The 12965-nt window shown below is 47.4% G+C and overlaps 1 protein-coding gene across 4 annotated transcripts in view; it reads left to right on the top strand.

Moving 5' to 3' along the window:
• The window catches only part of tjp1a (tight junction protein 1a), a 229205-nt gene that overhangs the window by 162981 nt on the left and 53259 nt on the right, over nt 1–12965 (top strand). For all 4 annotated transcript variants that reach the window (XM_085972493.1, XM_085972494.1, XM_085972495.1 and 1 more), the window contains one exon: nt 10055–10215. In XM_085972493.1, the coding sequence (XP_085828619.1) occupies nt 10055–10215 (161 nt within the window). The remainder of the gene's footprint in view (nt 1–10054; nt 10216–12965) is intronic.

Genomic DNA, 12965 nt, shown 5'->3' with positions numbered 1-12965 from the left:
ACATTCATATCCAAGTCATTAATGTAGACCACAAACAGCAAGGGATCCAGCACCGATCCCTGTGGTACCCCACTGGCCACAGGCTTCCAGTCACAAAAACAACCTTCGACCATCACCCTCTGCCTTCTGCCACTAAGCCAGTTTTGTATCCAATGTGCCAAGGCACCCTAGATTCCATGGGCTCTTACCTTCTTGACCAGTCTCCTGTGCGGGACCTTATCGAAGGCCTTACTGAAATCCATGTATACCACACCCACTGCGTTACCCTCATCCACACACCTAGTCACCCCCTCAAAAAATTCAATCAAATTAGTCAGACATGATCTTCCCTTGACAAAGTCATGTTGACTATCCCTGATTAATCCTTGCCTCTCCAAGTGGAGACAAATTTTGTCCCTCAGAATTTTTTCCAATAATTTTCCTACCACTGATGTTAGGCTCACTGGCCTGTAGTTCCCCGCTTTTTCCCTACTTCCCTTCTTAAATAATGGTACTACATTAGCGGTTCCCCAGTCCTCTGGCACATCCCCTGTGGCCAGAGAGGTCCTGAATATATGTGTTAGAGCCCCCGCAATCTCTTCCTTTGCCTCACAAAGCAGCCTGGGATACATTTCGTCCGGGCCTGGGGATTTATCCATTTTTAGGCCTGCTAACACCGCCAATACCTCCTCCCTCTCGATGTTAATATGTTCGAGCATATCACAGTCCCCCCGCCCTATTTCTATGTCTACATCGTCCTTCTCCATAGTGAAAACAGATGCAAAAAATTCATTTAGAACCCTTCCTACATCTTCCGGCTCCACACACACATTGCCACTTTTGTCCCTAATGGGCCCTATTTTTTCCCTAGTTATCCTCTTACCCTTAATATACTTATAAAACATCTTAGGATTTTCCTTTATTTTGCTCGCCAGTGTTATTTCATGGCCCCTCCTTGATCTCCTAATTTCTTTTTTAAGTATCCCCCTGCACTTTTTGTACTCCTCTAGGGCTTCCTCCGTCTTTAGCCTTTTGTATCTGCCAAAAGCCCTCCTTTTTTTCCTAATCCATTCTCGTATATCCCCTGACATCCAAGGTTCCCTGTGGTTTTTGGAACCACCCTTGACCTTTACGGGAACATGTTGCCATTGTATGATCTCAATCTCTCTTCTGAAAGCCTCCCATTGCTCCGATGCGGATTTTCCTACAAGTAGCTGATCCCAGTCCATTTTGGCCAGATCCTGCCTTATCGTATTAAAATCGGCCTTCCCCCAATTTAGAACCTTTATTTCCGGCCCATCCCTGTCCTTTTCCATGACCACCTTAAATCTCACCATATTATGGTCACTATCACCAAAGTGCTCACCTACTAGCACTTTTTCCACTTGGCCGGCCACATTCCCTAGAATTAGGTCCAGTACCACCCCCTCTCTTGTAGGACTTTCTACATGCTGGCTCAAAAAGCTCTCCTGGATGCACTTTAAGAATTCTACACCCTCTGAGCCTTTCACACTCTGACTATCCCAGTTAATATTGGGGAAGTTGAAATCCCCCATTATTATTACCCTATTATTTGCACATTTCTCTGAGATTTGCCTACATATCTGTTCCTCTATCTCCCCCTGACTGTTTGGAGGCCTATAGTACACTCCCAGCAAAGTGCTTGCCTCCTTTTTGTTTTTAAGCTCCACCCATATGGCCTCATTAGAGGAACCTGCTAATATGTCATCCCTCCTTACTGCAGTAATTGACTCCTTAATTAATATTGCTGCACCCCCTCCTCTTATACCCCCCCCCCCCCCCCTCTGTCTCGCCTGAAGATTCTGTACCCCGGAATATTGAGCTGCCAGTCTTGCCCCTCCCTCAACCATGTCTCCGTGATAGCAACAATATCATACTCCCATGTGTTTATCAACACCTTCAGTTCATCCACCTTATTTGCAAGACTCCTTGCATTAAAATAGATGGCTGATCCTCAGAGCCCCCCCCCCCTCCCCTCCAGGGAACTACTATCCCCAGTCTGTAGATGTGTATGCTCCCCTGAGATTGGAACGGATGGTCCGGCTTCCTCCTGATCCTCGCCTCCGGAGGCACTGGCAGCTTCAGGGTGTTGAGCCCGAGTTGGTGATGCATCATCTGAAAGCAGGGAGGTGGAAGAGTGGCTTTAGCAAAAGGACAGGTTGGCGGAAAGGCATGCCAGATTGCGGCAAGGCTCTGACAAGGCTGCACACTGAGGATGCATGCTGGCGGGGGGACCAAGTGGAAGGAAACAGCTGAAAAAGGAGAGAGCCTTACCCTCGCTGTCGGAAATGGGGTCGGCAGCTGTAGTGGTAACAGGACCAGACAGACGTCCTCCAAGAATCTGGTGCACTCTCTCCTCGAGATCCGTCAGAGTGACGACTTGTGGAGGCCCGCCACCGGTTCGAGTCTGCTCCTTTCGCCTCGCCGCCAGCTTGGACTGCAGGGGAAAGAAGGGGAAGTTCTGTAACATGATGCCTTGAGAGATCATCGCATGCCCCCCATGGTGCAAGAGCCCTTACATGAGGCCTTGAGAGATCATCGCATGCCCCCCATGGTGCAAGAGCCCTTACATGTGGCCTTGAGAGATCATCGCATGCCCCCCATGGTGCAAGAGCCCTTACATGTGGCCTTGAGTGAAATGTCCATGTGTGTGCCCAGAAAGGGCCATGGGTGCTTGCTGACAGATGGCCATTGGGGCATCATGGCAACAGGGTGCTCGAAGTCAGGTGCAGATGGAGGGAATCAGAAGTTTGCATAACCAGCACTCACCCTAACGACCCGAGTGAGGTCGTTGAATTTCTTCCTGCACTGAACAGGGGTCCTGGTCGCCATGCTGTTGGAGTTGACCCTCTGAGAAACCTCCCTCCAAGATCGCCGGTAAGCCTTTTGATTCGGCCTCTTGCCATTGTCAGGATACAGAACATCTCGACGGCGCTCAACTGCAGACACCAACTGGTCCAGAGCCTCAGTGCTGAAGCGCTCTGCTCTCTGTCTCACCGTCTCCATCCTGACCAAGTTTCTTGCGCCAGAGAAGGGCGAGCGCCGATTCTGAGGCCTACAGGGCGTTGAGTGTGGCAGCTCAGGCTGACTGACCCACCCCTTTAAGAGCGGGCCGGCGCCTGGAAGTCTCGTGGTTTCCGGTAATTGAGATCACCTGCGCTGCGCCCGTCCGCGCCGATACTGGGTAGCGCCTGAACTTTTGCGCCTTGGGAGCCCCGTGCAACGTCTGAGTTCGCGCCTCAATCCCCTTTGGGGGCGATGCAACCCAATATCTCGCCAGGCAGCGATAAGTTTCGTCTGGCTATAAACTTTGCGCAGCGCCAGTTCTAACGCCTCAAGCGGGGCTATACCCAATTTCTAGGCCAAATTGATGTAATTGAGTGTAGCTCCATGATTGAATCTGGTGAATCCTAGTATCAAAACTATTCAAAGCAGCAGTGGGCTGGGGAATGAGCCATTTCCCAGGTCGATGTGTAGGGGCTGTGAGTGGGGCAGTGGGTGTGCTGGGGATTGAGCCGTTACCCAGGTCTAGCTGTAGGGTGAGTCTGCTGGTGCCGCCAGTTCCTAACGCAGGGTTTGCTCATGCCCGTTTCTAACTCCGTTTCACAGCTAATCGAGGAGTATCTTTCTGACTTTGACTGTTTACAGTTGATATGTAGCCAGTTTCTGTTTGGGCTATGCCTCCTAAGTAAGAGTGTAGGCTTCCTGTTGGTTATCTGGCTGTACAGATTTCTAAAGCACTTTTTTTCGGTTGTAAGCTGTTTAAATATTTTTTTCTCCCTCTCCCCAACTCTGTCTCTTGAAGGTATTGATTCATGTGGGATATGCTCCCATGGCTACTCCGCCACATCACTAAATGCCCAGTTTTGATGCATAGGATCAGTAGGATATCTCCCAGCCGAGCCTCACGCTGCTCTCAATGACCGTGCACCAAATGCTCCACTCCAGTTGCTGGACAGTGATCAGTAGCAGGAATTCTGGTTGATTTTTTTTAGGCCATGGGCATGGACCGATTGTAATGCTCCTGCCATTGAGGAAGCTAAGACTTGCTTTAAGAAAAAAGTGGATGTAGAATCTTAATGTGTTTTAAAAATTGAGATTTTTTTAACTTATTTTTTTACAAAAGTTTAAGTGGGAGTATCCAGCAAACGTCACGAGGTTCAGCTTTTCTATAGTGAATAGCTCCACCTTCTGGCCACAGATATCACTGACCTCTGTAGGGCTACTGGTTAAAATAAAACCTGTCTCATTACAGTGGTGGCAGAAGCTGTTTCTGATGCATTGCTGAACTGCAGTGTTCATTTGTAGTTACAGTCCTTGTTGTCTTTACAACACTGCAGAGTCCCTTTTCAGAAACCACTAATGGAAAAGCACCAAATGTCTTTGGCAAATCTCCCCACTTACTTTCTGGCACAAGCTGTATATTGAGCTAAATCTCAGTTTGGGAAACCGGAGGAGGCGGACCTGTGTGGGAGCGGCAGCAGGACCTGGGATGGCGGATTGGCCAAAAAAGAGCGCTGCAGAGGGGGCCCGACACCGGAGTGCTGCGAGTTGGGAAAGAGTCCGAGAGCTGGAGCAGTCAAACAACAACAACTGCGAAACCGCTAAAGTGACGCCACAACCAGGGAAGGAGCTGATGGGTAAGTAGGACCTGGTGAGTATTTCTACAGTCCAGTCGTTGAAGTAAAAGTAAGGTCTCTAGTTTAGAGTAAGTAGTGTTTAAAGGAAAGTAAGGTCCCTAGTGTATTTAATATTCTTCAATTTAAAGGGCGTAAACTAAGGGTAGGACATGGCAGGGCAGCTCGGCAGCGTGGAGTGCTCATCCTATGCTATGTGGGAAGTCAGGGACACTTTCGGTGTCCAGGGCGAACACGTGCAGGAAGTGTGTCCAGCTGCAGCTACTCGAAATCCGCGTTTCGGATGTGGAGCTGTGGCTGGAGTCACTGTGGAGCATCCGCGAAGCTGAGATTTTCGTGGATAGCACGTTTAACGAGGTGGTCACACCACAGGTAAAGAGTGCACAGGCAGACAGGAAATGGGTGACCGCCAGACAGAGTAAAAGAACTAGGAAGGTAGTGCAGGAGTCCCCTGGTCCATCTCCCTTTCCAACAGATTTTCCGTTTTGGATACTGCTGGGGGAGATGGTTTCTCAGTGAATGGAGCAAGAGACAAGTCCGTGGCACTATGAGTGGCTCAGCTGCACAGGAGGGGAGGAAAAAGAGTGGGAGAGCAATAGTGATCGGGATTCTATCGTAAGGGGAACAGATAGGTGTTTCTGTGGCCACAGACGTGACTCCAGGATGGTATGTTGCTTCCCTGGTGCCAGGGTCAAGGATGTCACTGAACGGCTGCAGGGCATTCTGAAGGGGGAGGTGAATTTAGGGAGCTCGGTAGCAGATTAAAAAGCAGGACCTCAAAGGTTGTAATCTCTGGATTACTCCCGGTGCCACATGCTAGTGAGTATAGGAGTAGGAGGATAGAGCAGATGAATGTGTGGCTAAAAAGCTGGTGCAGGAGGGAGGGCTTTAGTTTCCTGGATCACTGGGTCTGCTTCTGGGGAAGGTGGGACCTGTACAAGTCAGATGGGTTGCACCTGAACTGGAACGGGACCAACATCCTTGCGGGGAGGTTTGCTAGTACTGTTGAGGGGGGGGGGGGTTTAAACTAACTTGGCAGGGGGTGGGATACAGAGTGGAGCTATAGTAGGGGGTGATGCAGAGCCAAATATAGAGGAAAAAACATGTCCGCCTGGAAGGCAGAGCAAATATGTAACGGCACAAGGGAGTATGGCAAGGCTGGATGGCATTTATTTGAATGCAAGAAGTCTTGCGAGTAAGGCAGATGAACTGAAGTTGTTGATGAACACATGGGAGTATGATATTGTTGCAATCACAGAGACATGGTTGAGGGATGGGCAGGACTGGCAGCTCAATATTCCGGGGCATAGAATCTTCAGGCGAGACAGAGGGGGGTGTATAAGAGGAGGGGGTGTCGCAATATTAATCAAGGAGTCAATTACTGCTGTAAGGAGGGATGATATCGTAGCAGGTTCCTCTAATGAGGCCATATGGGTAGAACTTAAAAACAAAAAGGGGGCAAGTACTTTGCTGGGAGTGTACCACCAACGCTGCCTCCGCAAGATCCTGCAAATCCATTGGCAGGATAGGCGCACCAACGTCAGTGTTCTTGCTCAGGCCAACATCCCCAGCATCGAAGCTCTGACCACGCTCAATCAGCTCCGATGGACGGGTCACATTGTCCGCATGCCCGATACGAGACTCCCAAAACAAGCGCCCTACTCGGAGCTCCAGCACGGCAAGAGAGCCCCAGGTGGGCAGAGGAAATGCTTCAAAGACACCTTCAAAGCCTCCTTGGAAAAAGTGTAACATCCCCACCGACACCTGGGAATCCCTGGCCCAAGACCGCACAAAGTGGAGGAGAAGTATCCGGGAAGGTGCCGAACACCTCAAGTCTCTTCGCCGGGAGCAAGAGGAAGCCAAGCGCAGGCAGCGCAAGGAGCGCACATCAACCCAAGCACCCCACCCACCCGCCCCTTCAACCACCGTCTGCCCCACCTGTGACAGAGACTGTAGGTCCCGCATTGGACTAACCAGTCACATGCGAGCTCATTTTTAATGTGGAAGCAAGTCATCCTCGGTTCCGAGGGACTGCCTAAGAAGAACTACAGGCCCCCAAACAGTCAGGGGGAGATAGAGGAACAGATATGTAGGCAAATCTCAGAGAAGTGTAGAAATAATAGGGTAATAATAGTAGGGGATTTCAACTTCCCCAATATTAACTGGGATAGTCAGTGTGAAAGGCTTAGAGGGTGCGGAATTCTTAAAGTGCATCCAAAAGAGCTTTTTGAGCCAGCATGTAGAAAGCCCCACAAGAGAGAGGGCGGTACTGGACCTAATTCTAGGGAATGTAGCCAGGCAAGTGATAGAAGTGTCAGTAGGAGAGCATTTTGGTGATGGTGACCATAATTCGGTGAGATTTAAGGTGGTCATGGAAAAGGACAAAGATGGACCGGAAATAAAGGTTCTAAATTGGGGGAAGGCTGATTTTAATATGATAAGGCAGGATCTGGCCGAAGTGGAATGGGATCAGCTACTTGTAGGGAAATCCACATCAGAGCAGTGGGAGTCTTTCAGAAAGGAAATAGAGAGTACAACGCCAACATGTTCCCGTAAAGGTCAAGGGTGGGACCAACAAGCCCAGGGAACCCTGGATGTCAAGGGATATACAAGAATGGATTAGGGAAAAAAAGGGAGGCTTTTGGCAGATACGAAAGACTGAAAACAGTGGAAGCCCTAGAAGAATATAGAAAGTGCAGGGGGGTACTTAAAAAAAGAAATTAGGAGAGCGAAGCGGGGGCATGAAAAAACACTGGCGGGCAAAATAAAGGAAAATCCCAAGGTGTTTTATAAGCATATTAAGGGCAAGAGGATAACCAGGGAAAGAGTAGGGCCCATCAGGGACCAAAGTGGCAATCTGTGTGTAGAGCCGGAAGATGTGGCTGAGGTTTTAAATGAATATTTTGCATCTGTGTTCACTATGGAGAAGGATGATGTAGGCATAGAAATCAGGCAGGGGGATTGTGATATACTTGAATAAATTAGTCTTGAGAGGGAGGAGGTACTTGCGGTTTTAGCAGGCTTAAAAGTGGATAAATCTCCAGGCCCAGACGAGATGTATCCCAGGTTGCTGTGTGAGGCAAGGTAGTAGATTGCAGGGGCTCTGACACAAACTTTCAGAACCTCTCTGGCCACGGGAGGTGCCAGAGAACTGGAGGACAGCTAACGTAGTACCATTATTCAAGAAGGGTAGTAGGGATAAACCAGGGAATTACAGGCTAGTGAGCCTAACATCAGTGGTAGGGAAATTATTGGAAAAAATTCTGAGGGACAGAATTAGTCTCCACTTGGAGAGGCAAGGATTAACCAGGGATAGGCAGCATAGCTTTGTCAGGGGGAGATCATGTCTAACCAATTTGATTGAATTTTTCAAGGGGGTGACTAGGTGTGTGGATGAGGGTAGTGCAGTTGATGTAGTCTACATGGATTTCAGTAAGGCTTTTGACAAAGTCCCACGTGGGAGACTGGTCAAGAAGGTAAGAGCCCATGGGATCCAGGGCAATTTGGCACATTGGATCCAAAATTGGCTTAGTGGCAGGAGGCAGAGGGTGATGGTCGAAGGTTGTTTTTGTGACTGGAAGCCTGTGTCCAGTGGTGTACCGCAGGGATCAGTGCTGGGTCCTTTGCTGTTTGTAGTGTACATTAATGATTTAGATATGAATGTAGGAGGTATGATCAGTAAGTTCGCAGATGACTCAAATTGGTGGAGTGGTAAATAGCGAGGAGGGAAGCCTCAGGCTACAAGACGGGATGGTTAGATGGGCAGAACAGTGGCAAATGGAATTTAACCCTGAAAAGTGTGAGGTGATGCATTTTGGGAGGATTAACAAGGCAAGGGAATACACAATGAATGGTAGAACCCTAGGAAGGACAGAGGATCAGAGGGACCTTGGTGTGCATGTACATAGACCCCTGAAGGCAGCAGGACAGGTAGATAAGGTGGTTAAAAAGGCATATGGGATACTTGCCTTCATTAGCCGAGGCATAGAATCTAAGAGCAGGGAAGTTATGATGGAGCTGTACAAAACGCTAGTTAGGCCACAGCTGGAATACTGTGTGCAGTTCTGGTTGCCACACTATAGGAAGGATGTGATTGCATTGGAGAGGGTGCAGAGGAGATTCACCAGGATGTTACCAGGGCTGGAGCGCTTCAGCTATGAAGAGAGACTGGACAGGCTGGGGTTGTTTTCCTTAGAGCAGAGAAGGCTGAGGGGGGACCTGATTGAGGTGTACAAAATTATGAGGGGCATAGATAGGGTAGATAGAAGGGAACTTTTCCCCTTAGTAGAGGGGTCAATAACCAGGTGGCATAGTTTCAAGGTAAGGGGCAGGAGGTTTAAAGGGGATTTGAGGAAAAACTTTTTCACCCAGAGGGTGGTTGTAATCTGGAACTCACTGCCTGAAAGGGTGGTAGAGGCAGGAACCCTCAACATTCAAGAAGCATTTAGATGAGCACTTGAAATGCTATAGCATACAAGGCTACGGACCAAGTGCTGGAAAATGGGATTAGAATAGACAGGGCTTGATGGCGGGTGTGGACACGATGGACCGAAGGGCCTTTCTGTGCTGTATAACTCAATGACTCTAGCAGTGTCTTCATTTGCCATTGCTTCCTATTCAAAGAAGCTGATCTGGAAACTGGGATAAAGTTGGCTAATTTGCTAAATAGGAAAATTTAAACCTTACCTGTCGCCTTCAGTTAACCTGCTCCATAGCTGGAGCTAGTTTCTGTTTGGTACAGTTTACACGTCACTAATTTTGTTCAAGATGTTTAAATGTTAAGTTTTTTTTTTAAAGAAATCTTGAAACAAAACAGGTCAAGAACAGTTCAGACCTTGGTTTAGATTTACTGCTTAATGTAAAGGCAGTGCATTACAGGGGTTAGTTTTACTACTTAATGTAAAAGTGCAGTGTTTGGTTTTCAGCCTTGGCTCGGTGGTTGCACTCTCACTTCAGAGTTGGCTGCTGCGTTTCCTACATTACAGCAGATACTACACTTCAAAAGTACCTCTGGCTGTAAAGCGCTTTGGGACCTCCTGAAGTTGTGAAAGGTGCTATATAAATGCAAGTTTTTCTTGGGGGTTAGATTTACTACAATTTTAAAAACTGAGAGGGGAAGAGGCAATAAAGTGACAGCATTTGTGTAACAAGCATTCACAGTTTGATGGAGTATTTTAATCTGTAACTAATTTGACTGTTGTGCTTTCACTGGTAGCACAGTTCTACTGTTTGTGCACTGGGAATATTCAGTTTGTATTATTTTGCAGGGTGCACACTGTTGCTGTGCTCTGTAGTAACTTATTCAAAGCACATAACGTTGCTGAGCACTCATGCAATGCATGGATTTTGCTGTTGAAATAGAGCAGAAGTGAACTTGTTAAGACCATGGTGGGAATTTCTTTGTTTATTTTTGTTAGTCAAAGATCCCGTGAAGATGATGTGATCAGAGGACCCAAGGCAGGAGCTGTGTCAACACCAGTGAAGAACACTGAAGAGGCGTTTGTAGTTAAAGCTGTTGAAGAGCCTGTGGCTGCAATTGTTGATGAGAGAACAGACAAACAAGCTCCTCCGCTGCCAGGTCTGTTCACAAAGATAATTATTGTTTTGGAAGGAAGTGATGTTATTTTCAGGGGCATTGTTGGGAGGGGGGGGGCGGGGGCAGTTGGCGAGTTTTGCAGGTGTAATTGATCTAACCGTCACGGGGTTGGGGAGTAATATAGTAGTATGGATAGAGGATTGGTTAACGGACAGAAAACAGAGAGTATGGATAAACGGATGTTTTTCAGGTTGGCAGGCTGTAACTAGTGGGGTGCCGCAAGGATCGGTGTTGGGGCCTCAGCGATTTATAATCTATATGATGAAGGGACCGAGTGTAATGTATCCAAGTTTGCTGCTGATACAAAGCTAGGTGGGACAGTAAGCTGTGAGGAGAACACAGAGTCTGCAAAGGGATATAGATAGACTAAGTGAGTGGGCAGTAAGGTGGCAGATGGAGTATAATGTAGGGAAATGTGAGGTTATTCACTTTGGTTGGAAGAATAGAAAAACAGGATATTTTTTTAATGGTGAGAAACTTTCAAATGTTGCTGTTCAGAGAGATTTGGGTGTCCTCGTGCAAGAAACACAAAGCTAGCATGCAGGTACAGCAAGCAATAAGAAAGGCAAATGTCATGTTGGCCTCTAATGCAAGGGGATTGGTGTATAAGAGTAAGGAAGTCTTGCTACAGTTGTACAGGGCCTTGGTGAGACCACATCTGGAGTACTGTGAACAATTTTGGTCTCCTTATCTAAGGAAGGATATACTTGCCTTGGAGGCGGTGCAACGAAGGTTCACTGGATTGATTCCTGGGATGAGCGGGCTGTCCTATGATGAGAGATTGTGTAGAATGGGCCGATACTCTCTGGAGTTTAGAAGAATGAGAGGTGATCTCACATAAACATACAAGATTCTGAAGGGGATTGACAGGGTAGATGCTGAGAAGTGGTGGTTTCCCCTGGCTGGAGTGTCTAGAACTAGGGGGCATAGTCTCAGGATAAGGGGTAGGCCATTTAAGACTGAGATGAGAAGGAATTTCTTCAGTCAGAGGGTTGTGAATCTTTGGAATTTTCTGCCCTGGAGGGCTGTGCATGCTGAGTCTTTGAGTATATTCAAGATTGAGTAAGAGAGATTTTTGGACTCGAGGGGAATCGAGGGATATGAAGATCGGGCGGAAGAGTGGAGTTGAGGTCGATGATCAGCCATGATCTTATTGAATGGCGGAGCAGGCTCGAGGGGCCGAATGGCCTACTCCTGCTCGCTCTTATGTTCTTATGTACTGTCATGCAGCAGAGTATAACATAAGAACATAAGAAATAGGAGCAGGAGTCGGCCATTTGGCCCTTTGAGCCTGCTCCGCCATTCAATTAGATCATGGCTGATCATCTGCCTCAACTCCATTCACCGGTTCTATTGCCATATCCCTTGATGCTTTTACTAGTCAGAAATTTTATCGACTTCTGTTTTGAATATACCCAATGACTGAGCCTCCACAGCCCTCTGGGGTAGAGAATTCCAAAGATTCACCACCCTCTGTGTGAAGAAATTTCTTCTCATCTCAGTCCTGAATGGCCTACCCTTTACCCTGAGGCCGTGGCCCCTGGTTCTAGACTTTCCCAGCCAAGGGAAACATTCTCCCAGCATCCACCCTATCAAGCCCTGTAATAATTCTGTATGCTTCAATGAAATCCCCTCTCATTCTTTTGAATTCAAGAGAATTCAAGTCTAGTTTACTCAATCTCTTCTCATACAACAGTCCGGCCATCCCAGGAATCAGTCTGGTGAACCTTCGTTGCACTCCCTCTATGGCAAGTATATCCTTCCATAGGTAAGGAGACCAAAATTGTACACACTACTCCAGGTGTGGTCTCACCAAGGCCCTATATAATTGGAGTAAGACTTCTTTACTCCTGTACTCAAATCCTCTTGTAATAAAGGCCAGCATACCATTTGCCTTCCTAATGGCTTGCTGTACCTGCACATTCACTTTCAGTAACTCATGTACAAGGACAGCCAGGTCCCTTTGAGCATCTGCATTCCCCAATCTTTCACCATTTAGGAAATACTCTGCCTTTCTGTTTTTTCTACCAAAGTGGATAACTTCACATTTATCCACATTATATTCCATCTGCCATGTTCTCGCCCACTCACTGAGCCTGTCGAGATCCCCTTGAAACCTCTTCACATCCTCTTCGCAACCGACACTGCCACCTAGCTTTGTATCATCAGCAAATTTAGAAATGTTACATTTAGTCCCCTCATCCAAATCATTGATATAGATTGTGAATAGCTGGGGCCCAAGCACCGATCCTTACGGTACCCCACTCGTCACAGCCTGCCATCCTGAAAAAGACCCATTTATCCCTACTCTTTGTTTTCTGTCTGTTAACCAATTTTCAATCCATGCTAGTATATTACCTCAATTCCATGTGCCCTAATTTTGTTCACCAACCTCTTGTGTGGGACCTTATCAAAGGGCTTCTGAAAATCCAGACATCTACCGGTTCCCCTTTGTCTACTCCATTAGTTACATCCTCAAAGAACTCCAATAGGTTTGTCAAACAGGATTTCCCTTTCATAAATCTATGCTGACTGCCCAATCTTACTATTAGTTTCTAAGTGCCCAGTTATTGCATCCTTTATAATAGATTCCAGCATTTTCCCAACTACTGATGTGAGGCTAACAGGTCTGTAGTTCCCCATTTTCTCTCTCCCTCCTTTCTTTAATAGCGGGGTTACATTTGCTATCCTCCAATCTGCAGGGACCGTTCCAGAATCTATAGAATTTTGGA

Source organism: Somniosus microcephalus, chromosome 32 (assembly GCF_052327205.1).
Source record: "Somniosus microcephalus isolate GS21.2 chromosome 32, FLI_Smic_1.0, whole genome shotgun sequence".
In the NCBI taxonomy this organism is placed as follows: Eukaryota; Metazoa; Chordata; class Chondrichthyes; order Squaliformes; family Somniosidae; genus Somniosus; species Somniosus microcephalus.
This window is presented reverse-complemented; position numbering and strand designations above follow the sequence as displayed.